We start from the raw sequence: 26547 nt of genomic DNA, 5'->3' as shown, positions 1-26547 counted from the left end.
CAGTCTCTTTACCTCTTTACTGAAGGTCTCAGGGTCCTCAGTCCAGAGCGCTGTTAACAGGGCTGCCTGAGACCGGCCGGTCCGAAGGCACATCAGGAGTTTTCTTAACAGGTGGGAATCAGTGTCTACCTTCTAGCGCCTGTGTGTTGTAGTCCTTCCCTGCTGAGCTCCCGGGATAGTCCTCACAACTGGTTCTGTCTGTCTCCGATAATCGTTCTCTCCGTCCCCCAGGTGATATGGTAGGACGCACCCGTATGACGGGGTAGGCCTGGAGTTCTTCCGGGACCCTAGAGTCGCCCCTCTCCCACAACTGCCTCCGTTGTCTGCTTAGGTGATTTGGGTGAGACAGCCAACCTATAATTGGCTGTCCTGCCGTGGTTCGCAGTAATGCTTAGAGTCTATTACTTGCTCGGCGTTCCGGCCACCGACTGCTTGTACCTCAGAAGGATGTTGCCTCGATCTTACAGCACGACTCCTTCTGGTCCTATTGCCTCTTTTCTGTATTCCCGTTGCTCACTGGTTTGTGCTGCTGCTAGGAGTCTGCCAGGATCCCATCCCTGACAGGTCCTCTCTCTAGCTCTCCCCAGTTAGTTCTTACTCCCTTCCTGTCCAACCCCCAGTTTTACCAAAGTGTGAGGAGTGGCCTACTAGATAGAACCACTCCCCCTGGTGGCCGGAGTGTGAAGTGTAGTGTGTGTTACCTGATCAGGTGAACTTTAGTGCAATCAGACGTAACATCACTCCCCTTAGTGGCAGAGCGACGTTACTGCAACGACCAGGACTCTGGGGCGCTGCACTCCCCCCCGGTTAAATCCAGTACTCCCGGACTGGGAAAAAACAAGAACAACAATACATGTTAACAGGAAACACACAACAATTTGGAATATCATAAACAGTCAAATTTAACAGTGCTTCCCTTTATGGGAGGTGAGGACTCTTGAACGTTGCAAAGGTTAGGTCATGCACAGTTTATGACTCTCAGTTCAGTGGTTGAAACAGCGGGGACCCCGGGTAAACAAAGGGGTCCCCATTTAGAAGTTTTTGGAGCAATTCACTGTCCATTACTCCGTTGTCCATTTTTAAAATCGGTAACAGAAGATATATACACAAACATTTTCAACTAAATAACAGCCCTCATTAACACCTCTAAGTTTTGTAGCGGAGGGGAGTTTGATTCTGAGTGCTGCATGTGGACCTTCGCAGCACAGGGGTTGCTACCGGCCTAACAGGGCCCACTATACTTGCTACCCCTGGTGTAGTGTACTGCCTGCTAGCTACACTTCTAGTGAATCTGGGTAGCACTGGCAGGCTGAAGCTCTCAGGGCTGCGGCTGCCAGCAATAGTGGGTACGGCAGGCTCGCCGATAGCAGAGGGAGGATTTGCCAGTTCAACGGTCGGCACGGTATCTTCAGATAGGGCTTGTTGAGGTTGCGGGGCCGGATGATCTGGTACCACCATTGTTTCTGGTGGGTCCGGCTGGTGGAATGTTAGAACAGGGACCACGATGGCCTGGTTTATCTGAGTCCAGGACTGGGGAAAGTCTCCAAGGACGGTGTGGATCATCTTCTCCTTTTCCACAGGCGGGGAGACTCCTGGGACCGGGTCCCTCTCTCTCAACTTATCGGGGCAGACCTTAAGGTGATCCCTGGATATCGCTGTCGAGGTCTCCCCTCTGTCCTTGCTGATGAGACAGACCTTCGTGTTGTCGAAATCGGATGGCAGGATGGTATACGGTTCCGCTTCCCATTGGTCATGGAGCTTGTGTAGTCTCCTCTTTCGTTTGAGTACTTGCTCACCAGGTGCCAGGGGAATCGCGGGAGCGTGCTGGTTATAGTCCCTTTCTTGTTTTTGCCTAGCCTGGGCGAGACTTCTTTCCACGCACTCCTGTACGCTGCGGTACCTTCGCTGCCTTTCTGTGTCCCAATCTGCATCCGGCGAGGTATCTTCGGGGACTAGGACCCCCATGTCCAGATCAACGGGTAACTGGCTAGACCTTCCTCGCATCAGGTACGCTGGAGTACAGTTGGTACAATTTACTGGGATGTGATTGTACATATCCACCAAGTCAGGCAGCTTTGTCGGCCACAGGTTCCGTTCCTCTACGGGCAAGGTCTTCAATAAGTCGATCACCACTTGGTTCATCTTTTCGCACATCCCATTGGTTTGAGGATGGTATGGAGTAGTTCTAATCTTCTTACACCCATACAGTTGGCAGAACTCTTGGAACACTTCTGCTTCGAATGCCGGTCCCTGATCGGCCAGCACCTTCTCTGGGTAGCCGTGGGGCCTACAAAAGTACTGCTGGAAGGCCTTGGCGGCAGTCCTGGCCGTTAGATCCTTGACAGGTACAACCACCAAAAATCTGGAGTAGTGGTCTACAATGGTAAGAGCGTAGGTATAGCCTGACTGGCTAGGTGTCAGCTTCACATGATCCAGCGCGACCAGTTCGAGCGGCCGTTTGGTGATGATAGGCCGCAGGGGAGCCCGTTGGCTGCCACGGTCCTTCCTGCGTAGGCTACATGGACCGCACTCCCGACACCAATTCTCAATGGCTCTCTTCATGCCAACCCAATAGAACCTCCCTCGGAGTAGCTTCTCTAGCTTCCTCCATCCAAAGTGTCCGGCTCCATCGTGGTAGGCTCCCAGAACCATGGGCGCATCTCGCCTTGGCACCACTATCTGCCACACCAATTCATGAGTGCGTGGGTCGATGCTCCTCCTGCACAGCTTGCCATCATGGATAAACAGTTTGCTTCTCCCCTTCCACAACTGTTGGGTTTCCTGTGGATCATCTGGGCCGGGATGCAACCCTGCCTGCGTCAAGAGCTCTTTCACCTGACGGACCGCGGGGTCACCATCCTGGGTTTCCGCCCATCCGTGATGGGGCAGGGGACTCAGCGTGGCATCCAGTTGGTTCTTGTGCCTGTTCTTCACATGATGAGAGTTCTGAGTGGCTTTGGGGCGATGGAATGCAGGCAGCTCCACCTCTTCAAGGGCCTCCGGGTCTTCTCCCGTTTCTGGCAAATTGGGCATTCGGGACAAGGTATCGGCATTGGCATTCTTGTGTCCTGCCCGGTACTTGATGGTGAAATCGTAGTTGGATAGCCGGGCCATCCACCGCTGCTCCAAGGCCCCGAGTTTGGCAGTATCTAGATGCATTAGCGGATTGTTATCCGTGAAGACGGTGAATTTCGCGGAGGCCAGGTAGTGTTTGAACCTCTCTGTCACTGCCCAGACGATGGCAAGGAATTCCAGCTTAAAGGAGCTGTAATTGTCAGGATTCCTTTCCGTGGGACGAAGTTTCCTGCTGGCGTAAGCGATTACCCTCTCTTTGCCTTTCTGGACCTGGGACAGCACGGCTCCCAGTCCTACATTGCTGGCATCCGTGTACAGCACGAACGGTTGATCGTATTCGGGGTAGGCCAGTACCTCTTCTCCCGTCAGTGCTGACTTTAAGCAAGTGAAGGATTCCTCTAGCTCCTTGTTCCAATCAAACGGGGTGTTCCTCCCCTTGGTCTTCTTTGGTTGGCCCACCAACAGGTTTTGCATGGGCGCAGCCTTCTTGGTGAAGTCCTTGATGAACCTCCAGTAATAGCCTACCAGCCCGAGGAACTGCCGGACTTCGTGAAGGTTGCTGGGCTTTGGCCAGTCCTGGATCACCGTGATCTTGTCGGGGTCTGGGGCCACTCCCTCGGCGCTCACCACATTGCCCAGGTACTGCACTTTTGGTTTCAGCAGATGGCATTTGGACGGTTTCACCTTTAAGCCAAAGTTGGACAGGGCTTCAAACACCTCAGCCAGGTGCTTCAGATGGTCTTCGTAGGTCTTAGAGAAGACGATGACATCATCCAAATACAGCAGTACGGTTTCAAAGTTCTTGTGCCCCAGGCAGCACTCCATCATCCTCTGGAACGTCCCTGGAGCATTGCACAATCCGAAGGGCATGTAGTTGAATTCGCAGAGACCCATTGGTGTCGTGAAGGCCGTCTTCTCTTTGTCCGCCTCCGCCACAGGAACCTGCCAGTACCCACTGGTGAGATCTAAGGTAGAGAAGTAGTTAGCAGATTTTAAGGCAGCCAGAGACTCCTCTATCCTGGGCAGTGGGTATGCGTCCTTATGTGTAATGTGGTTCAACTGCCTGTAATCAACACACATCCTCATGGTACCATCTTTCTTTTTAACAAGGACTAAGGGAGCTGCCCAGGGGCTACAGCTGTCTCTCACCACCCCAGCCTCCTTCATTTCCCGCAACATGTCCTTGGCACACTGGTAATGAGCTGGGGGTACAGGGCGATATCTCTCTTTTATGGGTCGGTGATCTCCCGTGGGGATATGATGTTGGATCCCTTTCACCTGCCCAAAATCTGAGGGGTGTTTGCTGAATACCTGCTCGTACTCGTGAACCACCCTGTAGGCCCCCTGTTTTTGATGGGATGGGGTAGAGTCAGTGCCCACATGCAATTCCCGACACAAGTCTTTCAAGTGCTCTGCAGAACCGTTGTCCTCCGCCACGTTTGACGGGACCAAGGGTTCAGGTGTCTGTATCACACTATTATTGACAGTGAACAGTTTGGTGAGCGTGGTATACTTGGTGAGGTGAACCTCTTCCTCCCCACAATTGAGGACACATACGGGCACCCTCCCCTGGCGGACATCAACCACCCCCCGGGCGGTCAGAACAGTAGGCCTATTGTCTGAATATACGGGTTCCACTAAGGCCTGGTAGTCCTTACCCCTGAGGCCTATGGCTGCCCGACACCATATTAACATCTCACTCCTAGGGGGTATCGCGATGGGGTTTGAATCACTCACAGTGACACGGCCAATCTCACCACCAGTCAGCTCTACCTGCTGTCTCTGCATCAGAGCTCTGATTTCTTTTTGCAGGGCGCGTTGTTCACTGTGACCAGCGGTTTCTGCTACCTGTTGCAACAAAACAATGACTTCTGCAAGACAATTTTCTATAACATTAGTAGTAGATAGTCATCATGGGATTACATTCTCGGCAGTCAATATCAGCAATCACAATCCCTTGGGCTTTCAATTCCACTCGCCCCACCTTGATGGTGGCCTCTTTATACCCCACCTGTGGCAACGGCTGACCATTACTGGCTATTATGGTGAAATCGTCATCAGGGCCACGAGTAATATCGGTGTCCTCCCAATACCGTTTATAGAGCACGTAAGGCATAGTCGTCACCTGAGAACCGGTGTCCAGCAAAGCGTTCAGGGGGATACCGTCAACCACTACAGGAAGAACTGGTCGCCCTCCAACGTATTTGGCTCCCCAATGCTGCGGGCCTAACCGTCCTACTCCTGGGGGTTGGCCCTTTGCCCCAGGGGTTGCTCGTTTAAAGGACAGTACCTGGCAAGGTGGCCCACCTGATGGCAGCGGCGGCAAATGGGTCGTCCGTCCTGATGGAAGCGATCGTCGTTCCGGCTTCGGGTCGGCGGAGTCCTCCTCTGTCGCATCCAAGGGACATCCTCTGGTCTGGAGGCCAGCTGGATCTTCTCCTTGGGGGCCTCCTGTAGGGACTGTACCGTCCGGTCCAGGGCAGCAACGCTCTTGGTCAGCTCCTGCATTTGGAGGCGAAGTCCTGCGGGGGAGTCGTCCTCTAGGATCTGGGTGTCGGCCTCGGCGGCGACTGGGGCATCCGACGCCACCTCCTGGTGGTATGTGAGAGCGGGACGCCTGGGTGGTATTGCGCGGCTGGGCTGTCACTCCTGCAATGCCTGGATAGCTTTATCTTTGAATTGCGCAAAAGTCAAGTCTGGATTTTGCATAGCCAGGAAGTGTAATTGGCTCCTTTGGTGATTGCACAGGAGCCCCTCAATGAACCGCTCTTTCAGAAGTTTATCCTCATCTTGCATACTGCCGGGGTCACTCTGCTTAAAGGCCCGCAGCGCCTCCTGGAGATTAAGGGCATAGTCCCGTAAGCTATCCTGCGGTCTCTGTTTGCATCCATAGAAAGTCAGTTTAATTTCTGTAGCAGTACGGGTATCGAAGGTGGCTTTAAGCTTGGTAAAAATCTGCTGTGCCGTTCCCTTATCCGCGGCGGGCCAGGACTTCACTTCTCTCAGAGCCGCCCCAAAGAGTTGGCCGATTATCATATGAACCTTCTGAGGCTCTGTCAGGGGATAGAACTCGAGCAGGCTGCAGATCCCTTCCTTAAAGTCAGTGAATGTATGCGACTCCCCAGAGTATCGTGGGAGCCAGGCCGCTCCGGTCAGGTATGGCATAGAGAAGGGCATTATAGCTTTTGAGTTAGCGGCAGCGTCCGACTGGCTGAGGGGGTCAGCGGGTTCTGCGGCAACCGATGGTTGTACTAGGGCCGCGGCGTCGCCCGCTGCGGGGCCCGGAGGTGCCCCTGCGTCCCCGGCTGCGGCCTCCTCCTCCGCTCCTCCCGACTCTGACATTGCTGGCCCCTCCTCCACTAACCTGCTAGAGGTCGGAGTTCCTCTTCCGGGATTGGCACGTTACCGCGCTTTCTCGTTCCGCGCTTCTTTTGGCCGGTTCCGCCCACGAAGCTAAGGCTTCTCCCTCCGTGCACGGCAATGCGAATCGTGGCGGGAACTCTTGGCGGCAATTGGCAACACACAGTTCTTGCAATAAAGCACAGTCCAAGCACAGTAAATCACAGTTCCAAGGCACACATGACCTGATTCTTCAGGCTTAAGTAGTTCCTGTTCGTGACGCCAAGTTTGCGGCGCCCCCACCGCCGCAGGGCCAAGGGGTACCCGGTACCGGGCCTCTGGGTCTCTGTTCTGGGGTTGTCACGGTGGCTAGGCCCGATCCGTGACCCTGCTGAGGGGCGCCCAAATAAAGGGATGACAGTTCGATGTGTGGTGCAGGACGCAATCAATCACAAGGACACAGGGGTGCAGTCTCTTTACCTCTTTACTGAAGGTCTCAGGGTCCTCAGTCCAGAGCGCTGTTAACAGGGCTGCCTGAGACCGGCCGGTCCGAAGGCACATCAGGAGTTTTCTTAACAGGTGGGAATCAGTGTCTACCTTCTAGCGCCTGTGTGTTGTAGTCCTTCCCTGCTGAGCTCCCGGGATAGTCCTCACAACTGGTTCTGTCTGTCTCCGATAATCATTCTCTCCTTCCCCCAGGTGATATGGTAGGACGCACCCGTATGACGGGGTAGGCCTGGAGTTCTTCCGGGACCCTAGAGTCGCCCCTCTCCCACAACTGCCTCCGTTGTCTGCTTAGGTGATTTGGGTGAGACATCCAACCTATAATTGGCTGTCCTGCCGTGGTTTGCAGTAATGCTTAGAGTCTATTACTTGCTCGGCGTTCCGGCCACCGACTGCTTGTACCTCAGAAGGATGTTTCCTCGATCTTACAGCACGACTCCTTCTGGTCCTATTGCCTCTTTTCTGTATTCCCGTTGCTCACTGGTTTGTGCTGCTGCTAGGAGTCTGCCAGGATCCCATCCCTGACAGGTCCTCTCTCTAGCTCTCCCCAGTTAGTTCTTACTCCCTTCCTGTCCAACCCCCAGTTTTACCAAAGTGTGAGGAGTGGCCTACTAGATAGAACCACTCCCCCTGGTGGCCGCAGTGTGAAGTGTAGTGTGTGTTACCTGATCAGGTGAACTGTTGTGAATTTATCTTTTTGGCTCCCTCTAGTGGTTACTAGTGATTTGACTCTGGGATTGTCTGCCATCCCTTGTATGCTCACCTGGGTCGTTAGGTCAGGGGTTTTGCTATATAAGCTCCCTGGACCTTCAGTTCAATGCCTGGCAACGTTGAAATCAGAGCTAATCTGTTGTGCTCTTGTCTACTGATCCTGGTTCCTGCTAGATTAAGCTAAGTCTGCTTTCTTGCTTTTTGCTATTTGTTTTTGTTTGCATTTTTGTCCAGCTTGTACATAATCTTTATCCTTACCTTGCTGGAAGCTCTAGGGAGGCTGGAGTTCTCCCCCCGGGCCGTTAGACGGTTCGGGGGTTCTTGAATTTCCAGTGTGGATTTTTGATAGGGTTTTTGTTGACCATATAAGTTATCTTACTACATTCTGCTATTAGTAAGTGGGCCTCTCTTTGCTAAACCTAGTTCATCTCTGTGTTTGTCATTTCCTCTTACCTCACCGTTATTATTTGTGGGGGGCTTGTATCCAACTTTTGGGGTCTATTCTCTGGAGGCTAGAGAGGTCTTTGTTTTCCTCTTCTAGGGGTAGTTAGTCCTCCGGCTGGCGCGAGACATCTAGCGACCAACGTAGGCATGTTCCCCGGCTACTTCTAGTGTTGGCGTTAGGAGTAGATATATGGTCAACCCAGTTACCACTGCCCTATGAGCTGGATTTTTGTACTTCGCAGACTTACTTGTTCCTCTGAGACCCTCGCCATTGGGGTCATAACAGTTTGCCAGGCCAGTATTAAATGTTAAATGCATTGCAGAAGCGGGATTATAAGAAAGAAAATTCTGAGTTTTTTTTTTTCTCTTTCTCATTTTTTTTTTCTTTTCCCCTTTACCTCTGAGTGGCTTGTGTTTGCTGCAGACATGAATGTCCAGACCTTGATTACAGGTGTGGACCAGCTTACTGCTCGTGTGCAGGGCATACAAGATTATGTTATCAGAAATCCTATGTCAGAACCTAAGATACCGATTCCTGAACTGTTTTCCGGAGACCGATTTAAATTTAGAAATTTCAGGAATAATTGTAAATTGTTTTTGTCCCTGAGACCCTGTTCATCTGGAGACTCCGCTCAGCAAGTGAAAATTGTTATTTCTTTTTTACGGGGCGACCCTCAGGATTGGGCCTTCTCGCTGGCGCCAGGAGATCCGGCATTGGCTGATATTGATGCGTTTTTTCTGGCGCTCGGTTTGCTTTATGAGGAACCCAATCTTGAGATTCAGGCAGAAAAAGCCTTGCTGGCTATGTCTCAGGGCCAGGACGAGGCTGAAGTGTATTGCCAAAAATTTCGGAAATGGTCCGTGCTGACCCAGTGGAACGAGTGTGCATTGGCTGCAAATTTCAGAAATGGCCTTTCTGAAGCCATTAAGAATGTGATGGTGGGTTTTCCCATTCCCACAGGTCTGAATGATTCCATGGCCCTGGCAATTCAAATCGACCGGCGGTTGCGGGAGCGCAAAACCGCAAATTCCCTCATGGTGTTGTCTGAACAGGCACCTGATTTAATGCAATGTGATAGAATCCTGACTAGAAATGAGCGGAAAATTCATAGACGCCAGAATGGCTTGTGTTACTACTGTGGTGATTCTACACATGTTATCTCAGCATGCTCTAAACGTCTTACTAGGGTTGTTAGTCCTGTCGCCATTGGTAATTTGCAACCTAAATTTATTCTATCTGTAACTTTGATTTGCTCACTGTCATCGTTTCCTGTCATGGCGTTTGTAGACTCAGGTGCTGCCCTGAGTCTGATGGATCTGTCATTTGCCAAGCGCTGCGGTTTTGTTCTGGAGCCATTAGAAAATCCTATCCCTCTTAGGGGTATTGATGCTACGCCTTTGGCAAAAAATAAACCGCAGTTTTGGACACAGGTTACCATGTGCATGACTCCCGAACATCGGGAGGTGATACGTTTTCTTGTTCTGCATAAGATGCATGATTTGGTTGTTTTGGGTTTGCCATGGTTACAGACCCATAATCCAGTCTTGGACTGGAAGGCAATGTCGGTGTCAAGTTGGGGCTGCCATGGAATTCATGGAGATTCCCTGCCCTTGTCTATTGCTTCTTCTACGCCCTCGGAAGTTCCGGCGTATTTGTCTGATTATCAGGATGTCTTCAGCGAGTCTAAGTCCAGTGCACTGCCTCCTCATAGGGAATGTGACTGTGCAATAAATTTGATTCCTGGCAGTAAGTTTCCTAAGGGGAGACTGTTTAATTTGTCGATACCTGAACATACCGCGATGCGTTCATATATCAAGGAGTCTCTTGAGAAGGGGCATATCCGTCCTTCTTCTTCCCCTCTTGGTGCGGGATTCTTTTTTGTGGCCAAAAAGGACGGATCTTTGAGGCCTTGTATTGACTATCGGCTTTTAAACAAGATCACTGTCAAATTTCAGTATCCTTTGCCGCTGTTGTCAGACTTGTTTGCCCGGATTAAAGGTGCCAAGTGGTTCACCAAGATAGACCTTCGTGGTGCGTACAACCTTGTGCGCATTAAGCAAGGCGATGAATGGAAAACCGCATTCAATACGCCCGAAGGTCATTTTGAGTACTTGGTGATGCCATTTGGGCTCTCTAATGCACCTTCAGTTTTTCAGTCCTTCATGCATGACATTTTCCGGAAGTATCTGGATAAATTTTTGATTGTTTATCTGGATGATATTCTGTTTTTTTCTGATGATTGGGACTCGCATGTGGAGCAGGTCAGGATGGTTTTTAAGATTCTGCGTGAAAATTCTTTGTTTGTTAAAGGCTCAAAGTGTCTCTTTGGTGTACAGAGGGTTCCCTTTTTGGGGTTCATTTTTTCCCCTTCTGCTGTGGAGATGGACCCAGTCAAGGTCCGAGCTATTCATGATTGGACTCAACCCTCGTCAGTTAAGAGTCTTCAGAAGTTCTTGGGTTTTGCTAACTTCTACCGTCGTTTTATCGCAAATTTTTCTAGCGTTGTTAAACCATTGACGGATATGACCAAGAAAGGCTCTGATGTAGCTAACTGGGCTCCTGCCGCCGTGGAGGCTTTCCAGGAGTTGAAACGCCGGTTTACTTCGGCGCCTGTTTTGTGCCAACCTGACACCTCACTTCCCTTTCAGGTGGAGGTGGATGCTTCGGAGATTGGGGCAGGGGCCGTTTTGTCACAGAGAGGCCCTGGTTGCTCTACTATGAGACCTTGTGCCTTTTTCTCCAGGAAGTTTTCGCCGGCAGAGCGAAATTATGATGTGGGCAATCGGGAGTTGTTGGCCATGAAGTGGGCATTTGAGGAGTGGCGTCATTGGCTCGAGGGTGCTAAGCATCGTGTGGTGGTCTTGACTGATCACAAAAATCTGATGTATCTCGAGTCTGCTAAACGCCTGAATCCTAGACAGGCCCGCTGGTCATTGTTTTTCTCCCGTTTTGACTTTGTGGTCTCGTATTTACCAGGTTCTAAGAATGTGAAGGCCGATGCTCTGTCTAGGAGCTTTGTGCCTGATGCTCCTGGAGTCACTGAACCTGTGGGTATTCTTAAGGAAGGAGTTATCTTGTCAGCTATTTCTCCTGATCTGCGGCGTGTGTTGCAGAGATTTCAGGCTGGTAGGCCTGACTCTTGTCCATCTGACAGATTGTTTGTGCCTGCTAAATGGACCAGCAGAGTCATTTCCGAGGTTCATTCCTCAGTGTTGGCAGGGCACCCGGGAATTTTTGGCACCAGAGATCTGGTGGCCAGGTCCTTTTGGTGGCCTTCCTTGTCAAGGGATGTGCGGTCATTTGTGCAGTCCTGTGGAACTTGTGCTCGAGCTAAGCCTTGCTGTTCTCGTGCCAGCGGGTTGCTCTTGCCCTTGCCTGTCCCGAAGAGACCTTGGACACACATCTCTATGGATTTCATTTCTGATCTTCCAGTGTCTCAGGGCATGTCTGTCATCTGGGTGATATGTGATCGTTTTTCCAAGATGGTCCATTTGGTTCCTTTGCCTAAGCTGCCCTCCTCTTCTGATCTGGTTCCTGTGTTCTTCCAGAACGTGGTTCGTTTGCACGGCATTCCTGAGAATATTGTGTCGGACAGAGGATCCCAGTTTGTTTCCAGGTTCTGGCGATCCTTTTGTGGTAGGATGGGCATTGATTTGTCGTTTTCGTCCGCTTTTCATCCCCAGACTAACGGACAAACGGAGCGCACTAATCAGACTCTGGAGGCTTATTTGAGGTGTTTTGTCTCTTCTGATCAGGATGATTGGGTGACCTTCTTGCCGTTGGCTGAATTTGCCCTTAATAATCGGGCTAGTTCCGCCACCTTGGTTTCGCCATTTTTCTGCAACTCTGGTTTCCATCCTCGTTTTTCCTCGGGACATGTGGAGCCTTCTGACTGTCCTGGGGTGGATTCTGTGGTGGATAGGTTGCAGCGGATCTGGAGTCATGTGGTAGACAACTTGAAGTTGTCACAGGAGAAGGCTCAGCGTTTTTCCAACCGCCGCCGCGGTGTGGGTCCCCGACTTCGCGTTGGGGATTTGGTATGGCTGTCTTCTCGATTTGTTCCTATGAAGGTCTCCTCTCCCAAATTTAAGCCTCGCTTCATTGGTCCTTACAAGATATTGGAAATCCTTAATCCTGTATCCTTTCGCCTGGATCTTCCAGTGTCGTTTGCCATTCACAACGTATTTCATAGGTCCTTGTTGCGGCGGTACGTTGTGCCTGTGGTCCCTTCTGCTGAGCCTCCTGCTCCGGTGTTGGTTGAGGGCGAGTTGGAGTACGTGGTGGAGAAGATCTTAGATTCTCGTCTCTCCAGGCGGAGGCTTCAGTACCTGGTCAAGTGGAAGGGCTATGGTCAGGAGGATAATTCCTGGGTGGTCGCCTCTGATGTGCATGCGGCCGATTTGGTTCGTGCCTTTCACACCGCTCATCCTGATCGCCCTGGTGGTCTTGGTGAGGGTTCGGTGACCCCTCACTAAGGGGGGGGTACTGTTGTGAATTTACCTTTTTGGCTCCCTCTAGTGGTTACTAGTGATTTGACTCTGGGATTGTCTGCCATCCCTTGTATGCTCACCTGGGTCGTTAGGTCAGGGGTTTTGCTATATAAGCTCCCTGGACCTTCAGTTCAATGCCTGGCAACGTTGAAATCAGAGCTAATCTGTTGTGCTCTTGTCTACTGATCCTGGTTCCTGCTAGATTAAGCTAAGTCTGCTTTCTTGCTTTTTGCTATTTGTTTTTGTTTGCATTTTTGTCCAGCTTGTACATAATCTTTATCCTTACCTTGCTGGAAGCTCTAGGGAGGCTGGAGTTCTCCCCCCGGGCCGTTAGACGGTTCGGGGGTTCTTGAATTTCCAGTGTGGATTTTTGATAGGGTTTTTGTTGACCATATAAGTTATCTTACTACATTCTGCTATTAGTAAGTGGGCCTCTCTTTGCTAAACCTAGTTCATCTCTGTGTTTGTCATTTCCTCTTACCTCACCGTTATTATTTGTGGGGGGCTTGTATCCAACTTTTGGGGTCTATTCTCTGGAGGCTAGAGAGGTCTTTGTTTTCCTCTTCTAGGGGTAGTTAGTCCTCCGGCTGGTGCGAGACATCTAGCGACCAACGTAGGCATGTTCCCCGGCTACTTCTAGTGTTGGCGTTAGGAGTAGATATATGGTCAACCCAGTTACCACTGCCCTATGAGCTGGATTTTTGTACTTCGCAGACTTACTTGTTCCTCTGAGACCCTCGCCATTGGGGTCATAACAGTGAACTCCTTTAGTGCAATCAGATGTAACATCACTCCCCTTAGTGGCAGAGCGACGTTACTGCAACGACCAGGACTCTGGGGCGCTGCATTTTAATTTCCTGATCTCTCCCCTGTGATTTGTTGAGAACGCTCTGAATATGGATCAGATATTGCCTTGGATTGCCAGAGCTTCAGAAAAAGAGGGACTCGCCTATTTATATCATCAACAAATTGACGAGCGGTTCCCTGGACAGAAGCCTCTACGTGGGATGCCATACCTGGTCTGATTTTTAAGGGAGACGGGTCCTTTAAAGGGCACCGATCCCCCCCCCACACACACACACACACCATCAACAGACGAGCACATGCAGTGTCGCCTCCATGTATCCTCTTCTGCATCCAGGCCTACCACCAGACAACCTGCCCTGGCGTCCGAGCACCCCCCTTTGTATCACCACTATTTAGCGGCCGACGCAAGTAAGCGGACGATTCCTCCCTGTTAAGAGGATGGTGGATCAAGGTTTCCTAATTTTCTACTCTGTACGACGATGGCAAGAGACTGTTTTTTCCTGACCTGCTGGATGCAGCTCCGCATTCTGCCACTTGGCAGACTAACCGGGTAGAATTTCTTGTGGTATACCTACCAGTGTCCCTGCCTGATGTATCATCATTTAAAATACCACAGACGGTCGAATAGCAAATCTGGTTTGTTCCGTCTTGTGGCTTCAGGTTCAGCGCTCTACCCTTCCTTAGCCACCACATGGGTTGCTGGACCAATAGTCTCCTGGTCAGAGACCTTAACTACTTCGATTCACACAAGTAACCTTTCCCCGAAGACAGTACAGCTGGCCAATCAAATCTTCTGAGCGAGAGACTATCAAGGGTTCGTATCTTTTCTACAGACCCAACCAGCAGTGGAAGCGTTGTCCAGGACAGTCTAGATCTAAGGGATCTTGGTTCCAAAAAGGGGGAATGAAAAGTAAGACCGATCCTGGACCTCAAACTTCTAACAACCTTTAACAAGGTCCTCCTTTTTAAAATGGAGTTCCTCCGCTCAGCCATTAGTTCAACAGAAAAATGTGGCGTTTCTGGCATCCATCAACATTCGGGATTTTTACCCTCACATTCCTATTTTTCCCCTCTACAATAATCCCTTCGCCTTCCATTCGCGAACAGCAATTTCAAGTCACGACCTTGCCCTTCGGCCTGGCTACCGCACCAGAGTGGTCGCAAGGGTCATGGCAGTTGTCATGTGCCTCTTGCACCCTAGAAGCATGGTCGTCCTGCCCTATTTGGTCGACTTTCAAGCCGCTCTTCCAGGACTACGCTGAGTCGTCTATATCACTTGCAATACCCTCTCACTTGGGCTAGCAGCTAAACTTAGACAAGTTTTTCCTCATTCCCAGCCCAGCAGATCCCTTTTGAAGATGATCCTGCACAAGAAGGATGGAAATCCTCTCTCGAGTCAAGGTCGTGGCCCTTCAACAGGGAGCTCATGCACTTGATCACTCATTCTCTCGGTTCATTCAATTCGCTAGGAGGGTTCTGGGGAAAAAGACGACAATGGAAGCAGTTTCTTTCGCTCCGCTCGTTTTCAGCAAGTCAATCAGGCTTTCAAAGGGCAGTCTCTGAGCTCCTTCCTCATCCAGAGCCTTCTCCTGGTCCAATGGTTATTAGGGAATACCAATGCCAGTCTTCTTGTCCCGATCATTGCTCTGGGGATCAGAACGGTACAGCTAATCCTACAGCAGGTCCACAGCCTTCAGGCGGGTCTACCATCAGTCTTCAATTGAATAATGCCACGGCTGCACCATAAGTCTAGCAGGTACCCACAGTCAAGCGCCATGGCCGAGGTACCTCGCACTCTCTGATGGGCCGAGATCTATCACTCGGTGATCTCAGCAGTACATATCCCTGGAGTAGAACACTGGGCGGCAGACATATTCAACCGTCAGGGTTTCTCCTCAAGTGAGTGGGAACTTGACTCTGAAGTCTTCCATCAGATCTGCCTTCACTGGAGTACTCCAGATGTAGGTCGGATGGCGCCCAAATTGAACACCAATGTACTCCAGTTCATGGTTTGACCTCGAGATCCAAGACCATCGCAGTGATGCTCTGCTCTTCCATGGTACCTATTTCCATAACCCCTCTTCCACTACTTCTGAGATGTTTTTGGAAGCAGGAAGGGCCCCAGTGATCCCGGGAGACCCGCACTGACAATGTCAGGTTCTCTCACTTGCCGTACTAGTATTTTTCCGTTTTATTGCGACAAAACTGCAAATATGGAATTTCTAGCAGGGAGTCTTCACCTGTAGTTATTCCCTACCGCGTACCTGTACATTGTAGATCTGTGGGACCTTAATGATCCTGGAGATCTTACAGTAGACTCCTTTTTTGATCCGGACAGACTTTACTATCAGGGAAGGTCGCCCCCCCCCTTTTTTCTCTGCGTTCCTGTTATCCTGATGAGTCTTCAGAGCTCGCCGCTCAGTTCTTTCAGACTTTTTTCCTTATTACCATCAAGGCAAGGTCGCCCTCAGGCCATCTCCTTCCCTCGTTAGCAAGGTGGTATTGTATTCCCACTTTCACAGGGGCATCATCCTCTCATCTCTTTCGGCTCCAGTCCACAAAACGGAATGGGTTCTCCATAATCTGGAAGAAGTGAGTGCTCCGAGGGGTACGTATCGAGGACGGCGTCCTTCCGAAGGTTGGACACTTTACTTGGGCTTCTCCATAGTAAGATGGCTTCCTGACGGTCACAGGAAGGGTTTAGCCGTTTCATCAGCCATGTTAGCCTGGTGGATTCTTTTCACCATCCAGGAGTCCTTCCTTGCTAGATGTCAGCCTTTCTCCCTGTCTGAGGGCTCTAGACACCAGACGTCGGCAAGCACGGCCGCAAGCTTGCGAATTCCTCCAGTCCGCATGCATTCTTGAAGCACTATAATTCCCACACTTCCACAGATGTGAGTCTGGGCAGGCGGACTCTACAGGCCGCGGTGACGCACTTGTAAGTATCGGTTACACCGGCCTGATCTGATGTTGTCCCCACCCAGGGACTGCTTTGGAATGTCCCGTGGTCTGTGTCCCCCAATGAGGCGAAGGAGAAATAGGGATTTTTGTGTACTCACCGTAAAATCCTTTTCTCCGAGCCATTCATTGGGGGACACAGCTCCCTCCCTATTATTAGTTTGTGCTTGTTTTATAATTAGACATGCTATACTCTCATATGTAATGTGACATGCTATACGCTCATATGTTGTTATTGATCTCCTACTGCTTTTGCACCGAACTGGTTAGCTGAGAGCCAGCAGGAGGGTGTATACTGCATGGGGAGGAGCTAGCTTTCTTTGTTTTCACTTAGTGTTAGCCTCCTAGTGGCAGCAGCATACACCCACGGTCAGTGTCCCCCAATGAATAGCTCGGAGAAAAGGATTTTACGGTGAGTACACAAAAATCCCTATTTCCAAGAAACCTCATTAGCTGTCATGTCTCTCAAAAAATGATGACAGAAAAACATGTTTTTTTAATTTCAGTGTATTTATTATACATAAGTAGTAAAAGAAAAAAATGACATAAAGTTTATATTGTCGTAACTGTAGTGACTCGCAGAATAAAGGCAAAACATTATTTATGCTGCACATTTACAATGTAAAAAACAATGGCAGAATTGCTGTTTATTTTCCAACTTATCCCCTGATAAGATATGTATACAGGGAAGGAGAAAGTAATGAACAATGTTTATCTTCTCTGGCTGTTTTTGACAGTGGGCTCCTTACGCCCCACAGCTGCACAATCTCATACAAGATGCTAACACTGCATTGATGCATTGATGTTTTAAAACGTCAGTGCAAAGTAAAGTGTGGACTGCCCGGCTATTTCTAGTCTATGGCAGTCCAGAAGAATTTAATTATTAATCAGCCTTTGTAAAGCTATGAAACTTTGTAAAATTTTAAAATTTTCCATTACCTTGGGAAGCTTAGACCCATGAGTAGAAGATTTCGAGGCTTTCCTCCTGCTAGACAGAACTTGTGGCTATCCATGCTAATTTAATCTTCATTCTTATCATTAAAAAAAACAGGAGCGATCATCCTTAAGATCTAATAGGTTGTATATCAATCATCACAAAATAAACTGACCATAGTGACAGGAAGTTTTGTCAACTCCTAGTCTTGTTGTCTTCTTTTAGAACTTCTGTTGGACCTTCTATCCTCTGAGGAACCTTTTATGAAAAAGAGGCACAGATCTCCCACAAAAACCAAATTATGAAATTGACCCACTCCTGACCTTCATGAGCACAACTGATTGACAGTGCTGCATGTAGGACTGATTCCTGCCATACCCAACCAGATGACACAATTTCACCGATTGCAGCCCTTTTTCTCATGACTCTCATTAGTGTCAAGGTATTTGGCTAGCCTGAAAACTTAGGTGAGGCTAGCTGATACAGTAGTTTATTCCATGGATTTAGAAGGTGGAGAATGGCAACAAGTATAAGGCAGATTCAGGTGTGATACCATAGTCACATAAGCCAAGGGTAAGTAACAGTAGTCAAGAAAATCCGTATATGTTGTATAAATGAGAGCAGAGCAGCAGATGAGTCAAAAAGGAGTCAAAATATACAAACAAGAGTAAGAGAAAAAAACTGAAGCCCAGCTAAGGATTGGGGAACCTATAGCCCCCGTACGTTTTATATAGTTGTCGGCAAAACGATGATTAAGCTGACTCTCCCATACAAAGAGGTGCTCACTCGGCCGCAGAAGCTCGTTTCTCAGAGAACAAAAGGTCTGAAATTGGAAGCACTGGATAATTATCTCTGCCTACATCATCTGTTGGGGACAAATACACATTAGACAGTTCACCAAAAACGTCAAAATTATCTGTTCGCTAGAGTTAATCTGTTGGGGTCTTACAACTGGATCTAAAGTATGTGGGCAGAGATTTCACACAGTCTCGGGTTCAATTTAAATGGCCAAGAATCAATGCATTCTGTCAATGGTTGTCCAACCTCAGGACTCAATATGGCAGCAGCTTAGTGCCGTGCAGACATGAACCATGTATCCAAAAGCTAAAATCAGTTGAAAAAAAACCAAAACAATTGGCGCAGGCTTTTAATTTCTTTAATAAGAAGCTAATTTCTCATATTTTTATCTCCAGAGATCCAAGTCACAAAGACTCAGAATATGTGGGTGACCAGCCAACTTGCCAGGATCTCCTTTAATTATGAACGCATGAACCAATATTATAAAAGAGGACTGCCATATACTGTTACGGTAAATGTCTATGATTATTGGACGTGGTGGGGGGCACGTGACAAGGATGATATAATGATATTCCTCCAACTTGTGAAGCAAAATATTGGCTTATGCATAGTACAAAGAGTCAGGTGCCCTAACAATAGTATACAAATTTCACCATTTAGATATGTTTGATGGAACTGATGAAGCATCTATCAACAAAAATGAGAAATCCCCAGCTAGCTCAGACTGATTGTTTTCTCCATGAATTACTGTCATTTGAAGGTAGGGATGAAGGAACCCAAATGGTAAAGTTCGAGATTCGTATTGTACCCCTAGTGTCTGGTAACCAACCCTGAACAAGGACTTTTTACTGTACATTTGGTTTCCTGTTCAGGTTCACCAGTCTAATAAAGCTTGTTGAAAGGCTGTAGCGCAGTCGCTTGATGCCCACCAGCTTCCAAGAGACTTGTACATATGGAAGTGTGGCCCCTATCAGGGTCACAAAACACCCTGAGTCCAGAAGTTCTGTCACTAGGACACTGTTCACAGTCATCTGGCATGAGGCTTCTCGACAGTATGTGGAACAGCACTGCAGGCAGGGTAGGTGAAGTAGGAACTGCGCCGACCCATGCTGCAGTTCAATGGCTACGAGGTCAAGGGACAATTGTCTGATATATGACCTGGGGCACTACACCTTCAATAGACAATGAGATGAGAAGTACCCCTTGAAACCAGCTCTGATCCCTCCTGGGACCTTGGGAGCTTCTCAGAGGTGATCTTGGGCCCTTTCTTCTGGGTAACCCTAACAGGTGAACTCAGGTTTCCTTAACTGCTCAGGGACTTCTCTCCAGCCAAATATTCTTCCACAAGGCTCAATAGGTCATCTGCGTTCTGGAGATCTCTCTGGGCAACCCAGCTTTGCACAAATTTTGGAAGTGAGTGTATAAATATGTCCACTACCAATGTTTCCACCATCTGTGCCAGAGAGCAGGTCTCAGTCTGCAGCCATTTTTGAATCAAGTGTAACAGGTTGAACATCTGGGACTGGGGAGGTTTGTTGTTTTGGTAGAGCCAGAGTTGCCCCCAGACTACAAGGGGTTATGCCAAAATGTGTCATAATCTCCGACTTCAGCTTATCACACTCCTTGGCAACCTGCAGGGCAAGGTCATCATAATACGCCTTCTGTGGTTCCTCAGTAATGTATAGTTTCAGATTCTCCACCCATTGCTCTGGGGGCAGTTTCTATCTTTCTGCCACTGTTCCAAAGACTGTCAGAAGAGCCTCAACGTTGTCCTCCACAATCATTTTCTGTAAGGCTTCCCGTACTGTTCGCCACACACAGCTACCTTCACTTTAGCTGGTGGGAGGTGTAGTCTCCCGGTCTGGACAGTTTCTGCCATGATAGCCATCTGCTGCTGATGTTGCTGCTGAACCTGCTGTAACTGCTGCTGCTAATGTTGCTGTTGAACCTGCTGTAACAGTTGCTGCTGATGTTGCTGCTGAACCTGCTGTTACAGCCGCTGCTGATGTTGCTGCTGAACCTGCTGTAACAGTTGCTGCTGTAGAAGCTGCTGCTTTAACTCCTGCTGTTGTTGAAACTGCTGGATGAGGAGTTTGTTAGAGCAGCAGCAGACCCAACAGGAGACTATCTGCTGCTGCTACATCTGGACTAGTTGCTTAACAATCTCCTCCATGCTTTCACACTGTGTTCGCAATGGTGTAGCTGTCTTTATCCAGTACAATCAATCTTTACACTGCAATCGTCTTTACTCTCTGGAACTTCACACCTTCATTTCATCCACCAATTGTAGGGATTTAGCTCTTTGGTAGTTGTCATTGTTCACACAGGCACGCAGTTTCTTGTCCAAACAGGAAGGTTTATTAACGTCATAAACTTCCTACAGAAAGTACTAATCCAAAGAGTCCATACAGCAGTACAGCAAACTGAGCGGTTCGTCTGCTCAATATTCAAGGTCAAATACTCAGTAGCTTACAGCAAGTCTAAGCAACTTACCCATGTCCGCTACTAGGAATGACTAGCCCCGCTCATCTCATCTAATCATTCCTAGCAAACCTGGACCCATGTATTGGTCCTATTAACCTTCTCAGAGCCTCTCATCCAGGATTCTGCCACCTTCCTATCTATAATATATGGCTACGATATATTTATACTGGATGTGTGCTGAATGGGTGCTTAACATTGGTACTTTTTGGTGCATATTTACAATGCTTCTATATTGTACTGTGAGCCATAAATGGGTAATATGTATTAATACCGTGTGTGCTAAATGGGCATTGTATATATGATACTACACAGTATATGTGGATTTGTTAATAGAGTGCTGTATATGAGTACTACGTGTTTTGTATTGATACTGTATGCATTCTCTATTGGTACATTACCATTAGTTCTGTCTGTGCTAATTGGGTACTGTATATGGGTACTGTTCAATATATATCCTTATGGGTTCTGTATGTTTGTAATGTGCTTCTGATGAATGTGTAGAGTAAATTGGTACTGTATGCATGCTGTATGGGTATTGTACATTAATATGTGTGTGCTGAATATTGGTACAGTATATTGGTACTAAAGGAATGCTGTATGGATACTGTACTTTACTAGTGTGTCGGTGCTGCGTAGATATCGTATATTGGTACTATAGTTAGTAAGGCCGAAAAAAGACATTTGTCCATCCAGTTCAGCCTATATTCCTATATTCCATCATAATAAATCCCCAGATCTACGTCCTTCTACAGAACCTAATAATTGTATGATACAATATTGTTCTGCTCCAGGAAGACATCCAGGCTTCTCTTGAACCCCTCGACTGAGTTCGCCATCACCACCTCCTCAGGCAAGCAATTCCAGATTCCCATTGCCCTAACAGTAAAGAATCCTCTTCTATGTTGGTGGAAAAAACACTATGTGTGTGCTGAATGGGTACTGTATATTGGTATAGTATGTATACTGGAGGGAATTGACCATTGACACCATGTCTGTGCTGTATTAGCATCTTATATTGGTACTGTTTGTGAGCTGAATTAGTTTTTTACTTGTACTATATATGTATTGTACATTGGTACTATGTGTGTGCTGAATGGGTACTGTATGTTAGTACTGTGAAAGTAGTGACTGTTATTACTATATATTGCACTATATGCTTATTGTATAATGCGCAGGTACTGTTCATTGGTACTGTGTGTGCTACATGGTTGTACTGTGCACTCAGGCGACACTTCCCACCCCTGACGTCAGCAGTAGGATTAGTATTATTGTATTATTTGTAGTATTAATTTACAGAATATTTTATACTTTTGGACAATAACAATTTACATTCTTTCGTCTTGTGATGTTTTCGATTTTTCAGGTTTTTCTACGCGATGAGAATGACCTTCCCATGGTAGGTGAAGAGGTGCAACTTGAATTTGATGGAAGTTTGGAAATTCAGAAAATAATAACCGACAGCAACGGAGCGGCAAATTATGACATAGACACATCTAATTTCTTTGTACCAAATTTTACAATCAGAGTATGTATCAAAAGTGAACTATTGGGGAATACAACAGGAAAGTGCGAAAGAATTGGACAGCTTGTTTTGAATCTGAAAAGCACATCTGTCCTGCTCAGTATACCTGTGATGTGTGGAGATGGGGAATAACACTTTGTGATCATGCTATGACTTTTATCTTGCAGCTTTCCACTCTGCAATATCTATCTGTAATTTGCAGTTTTCTCTGAGCTAGTGGGTAACTGCAATAAAGACTCCTCCCAATCACAGCACACACAAGGGATTCCTACTCCCCTGTTTCTCTGTACCATTTGTTCACAAGCAGCTGCTAAATCTTTGGACCACTCCATATTTAACCCCCGAGTAATTGGAGAGGAATTGAAGGATTCATTTTCTGGTCCTAAATTGGAGTAGGCAGAGTAGACACTGCTGCTTAGGGTGTCGCAGGTCAAATACTTAATATTTAAAGGGAATGTGTCATTAGAAAATGATCTATGGTTCCTTCTGTTAAAATTTTTTTTAGCAGGGACTGGGGAGCAAAAAAAGGGCAAAATAGGGTTGCAAAAATCTTGCAAACCATGGGTCATGAGACCAAGAGATAAACTGTGTGAAAATCAGATGTTTTTCTTGTGCTGCTGGTAGGATCCTACGAATGAACTCGGGAGAGGAAGAAGATTGAAATGCAGCATTTATTTTGCGGTTTTAAAGTCTACACGTTTTGAAGTTAGCCAAATTCTCCATTAGTCTGGTGGCAGCAGGGGGTGTCTGCTCTGACCTTGTAAGATCCGAATAGACACCCCCTGCTGCCACCGGACTAGTGCAGAAGCTGGATAACTTTGAAAACGCATAAGATGAGAGCAGACATTCTTTTGCGCCACTGGCCAGTGCAGAATTTGGATAACTTCAATATGCGTCGACTTTGAAAATGCTAAATAAATGCTGCATCTTCTTCATCTCCCGCATCCATTCATGAAATCCAGCAGCAGCGAAAGGAAAACCGCCAGATTTCCGCACAGTTTAAACATTTTTAAAGACTTTTCAGCAGTCTCATCACCACAGTCAGGATAACAATGAAAGGTAACAGTTCTATTTATAGTAGATTCCATAGGTCTAGTGTGAATCCCCCACATTGTATAATTAGGTAGCTTAGGCTTCCTTGCATTCAAACCAATGCTTGTAATGAAACTGCTTTACCTTTAAAATTTTTACTGCTAATTGTTTCACTTGCATACTACATACTACAAATGTTGCACATGTATACTATATTATATTCAAAAGTTACATGCCCCAGCAGAATTTTTGCTTTCTTGGCCTTTTTTCAGAAAATATTTGATAAAACCAAAACTTTTTCTCCACTCATGGTTAGTGGATGGGTGAAGCCATTTATTGTCAAACTACTGTGTTTTCTCTTTTTAAATCATAATGACAGCCCAAAACATCCAAATGACCCTGATCTAAAGTTTACATACCCTGGTGATTTTGGGCTGATAACATGCACAGAAGTTGACACAAATGGGTTGAATGGCTGCTAAAGGTAACATCCTCACCTGTGAACTGTTTGCTTGTAATCAGTGTGTGTGCGTAAAAGCTGAGTGAGTTTCTGGGATCCAGACAGTCTCTTGCATCTTTCATCCAGCCACTGACGTTTCTGGATTGTGAGTCATGGGGAAAGCAAAAGAATTGTCAACGGATCTACGGTGAAAGGTAGTTGAACTGTATAAAACAGGAAAGGGATACAAAAATAAATCCAAGGAATTGATAATGCCAGTCAGCAGCATCCAAGCTGTGATTAACCAATGGAAAATCAGGGGCTCTGTAAAAAGAAAACCATGGTCAGATAGACCAACAATAATATCATCCATGACTGCTAGGAAAATTGTTGGGATGCAAAGAAAAACCCACAAATAGCATCAGCTGAAATACAGGACTCTCTGAAAACTAGCGGTGTGGCTGTTTCAAGATGCACAATAAGGAGGCACTTGAAGAAAAATGGGCTGCATGGTCGAGTCGCCAGAAGAAAGCCATTACTGCGCAAATGCCACAAAGTATCTCGCCTACAATACGCAAAACAGCCCAGAGACAAGCCTCTACTGGTTGACCTTTGGAACTATTAGGGTGCATTCAAATTGTGTTCTGTGTCCCCGTGGGGATATATGTGAGAAATCCCCCACAAAACTGGGTCTGGGCGCATGCGCTGACGGGGCCAATAGACTGTAATGGTGATGGTAGTGTGAACATGAGCTCAGCCTACTACATCTGAGTGTCCTCCTCTAGGCGTACACTTCCAAAAAAAGTGCACAGCAGAGCTCATGTTTGCTCTACTGTCACCTTTACCGTCTACTAACCTCGTCGGCGTATGTCTCTGGACCCCATTTTGGGGGTACTTCAGCCGGGACACAGAACGCAATGTGAAAGGCACCTTTCCTCATATATAAGGTCAGATTTAATCTTAATGTTTAACCCCATGTGACTTGCTGGGGAGGCAGAATTCTGTTTATTTGAGGTTTACTTCTATTTTTACGCTGCTGAAAACCTATATGTTATCCATGTCTATGATAGAATGATGACATTATAAGCTCCAGAACTAAAGGGCTATCACAGTCTTCTAAGAACCTAAAAGTCCTAGACAAATAAACATTTTTAAATAATATTGATCCTTTCGGTAACTTTACTATATGATTGACAGGCCAGTTACCCAAATACGGAGCAGTGCTACAATGCATTCGGGCAATATCCTTACTATCCCACCGCTGAATTCTGGGTCTTTCGGTTCTATTCGGTGACTGGGAGCTTCCTGCAGATCATTCCTCCGGAGGGGACACTGAGTTGTGGTCGTAGTCAGAAGATTCAGGTCCAGTTTCTTCTAAGCACCGCAGGGATATGTGATGGAGCTACTAATGCCACGTTCTACTACCTTGTGAGTATCTGGATATTGTGACTAAGGAAATGGTGAAATATAATATGGGTGGTAGAAGACAAAAAATATGCAAAGGATGAAAAGATTGACGGTTGGAGGAGAGTTGTGAGTGAATGTGAACCCCTTCTCTAACATCCATATGCTCTATGGACATGTTCAACTCTTAAGCTTCAACCTAAAGGTGGCCATACACTTTCAAAAGCTGATACTTGCACTAATGTTCCTCCTTACCTTCCTTCCACATGCAGGCTCGGTGCACATGCAGAGGAATAGCTTGGCCAAGCATGCGTGTGTCCTCCTGAATTAGGAACTTGGGTAAAGCTGCTTCCTGACACCTCAGTAGGGGAGATATTTCCTCCAACAGCAAAAGGATTGAGCGTTGTATTATGTTTGTAATATGCCCCACTTACACATAAAATAGTCAACTGAATAGACATCTCCGAGGTCCATGCACACAGCAGTAGTTTGACTCAATAAATCACAGGTTGCACTGATAATACAGCCTGCACAGATATCTATGAAGCCATGCTATACCTTCTTACGCACCTAAACATATTTTGTAGAAAAGCTCTGTGCACACATCTTTGCTTTGTTCATAGGTGGTAAAAATGATTTTAAGGTTTATGGGATCTGAGTATTATAGTATAATCCGCATGTTATATACTTCATTCCTTTACAGGCTATGTCAAGAACACAGATCATTTACTATGGACAGAAGGACGTTACCCTAACTTATGGTGAGTTATTTAAAAATTTTTTTACACGTCTTGGATTCATTGTGCTCACACAAGAGAAATCTATGACAGATTGCAGACTCGAGCTTGTTATGATGTCAACTTCACTAAGCGCTGGGTTGGCACATCTTTAAGTGTTACTCATTCCCACTTGCATGCTAGCTAAGGTGCAGGTGGTCTTTTGTGTTACAAAGTTTCATTTCCTCTATCCGTCTGCACGAGTCATTTTTTGACCATTCACGTATAATCCGCTGATATATCTCATGCGCTGTAGCACTTATGAATGTCGAAAATTTGTCACATCATGTACATAACGCAGTATTATAATTAAACATTAGTGTGGCATTGCCGAACATATCTAACTGGTAGGTATAATACTACCTGGCATTAACATTTGCTGGTAGTAGGTAGCACAAATAACATTATATATCATAAGGTATGGCATATAACAGCACATACATGGTAACAGAATGATATTTGCGTTGAATGGAAGCTACTTAGGTAGCCAGGTGCTATCTCCACCCCAACAGGATCAATGATAACCAAAAGCCACCAGTAAAGGATATGGCAAGACTAATTTTTCAACCTTTTTGCATGCTGGCATAAATGTTAAATGGAAGCATTCTGCAAGCTAGAATAGCATAATAGCAGACAAGACTTTATATCTTTATAAATGCTACCCTTGTGTTGCATTGCCATTGGCAAAGCTGATATCTCAGCTCATAAATTGTGCACCCCTCTGTATATCTACTTAAGAAATGACACCTAGTTTGTAGAATCAGCAAATCTAGGGCACTGCCGAGAGTCCAAAACCTCCTGCAAATCAAGAATCTTGGCAGGTTTCTTG

General features: G+C 47.1%; 1 protein-coding gene across 1 annotated transcript in view; it reads left to right on the top strand.

Annotated features, from left to right (window-relative positions):
* LOC143767554 (ovostatin-like) overlaps nucleotides 1-26547 on the top strand; it is a 94955-nt gene that overhangs the window by 7160 nt on the left and 61248 nt on the right. Inside the window, exons 2-5 of the mRNA XM_077255962.1 lie at nucleotides 18457-18572; nucleotides 21909-22070; nucleotides 24736-24966; nucleotides 25646-25703. Coding sequence (XP_077112077.1) covers nucleotides 18457-18572; nucleotides 21909-22070; nucleotides 24736-24966; nucleotides 25646-25703 — 567 coding nt within the window. The remainder of the gene's footprint in view (nucleotides 1-18456; nucleotides 18573-21908; nucleotides 22071-24735; nucleotides 24967-25645; nucleotides 25704-26547) is intronic.

This window comes from Ranitomeya variabilis, chromosome 4 (genome assembly GCF_051348905.1).
Source record: "Ranitomeya variabilis isolate aRanVar5 chromosome 4, aRanVar5.hap1, whole genome shotgun sequence".
In the NCBI taxonomy this organism is placed as follows: domain Eukaryota; kingdom Metazoa; phylum Chordata; class Amphibia; order Anura; family Dendrobatidae; genus Ranitomeya; species Ranitomeya variabilis.
Note: the sequence above shows the minus strand (reverse complement) of the source record. Positions and strands in the feature narration are given on the sequence as shown.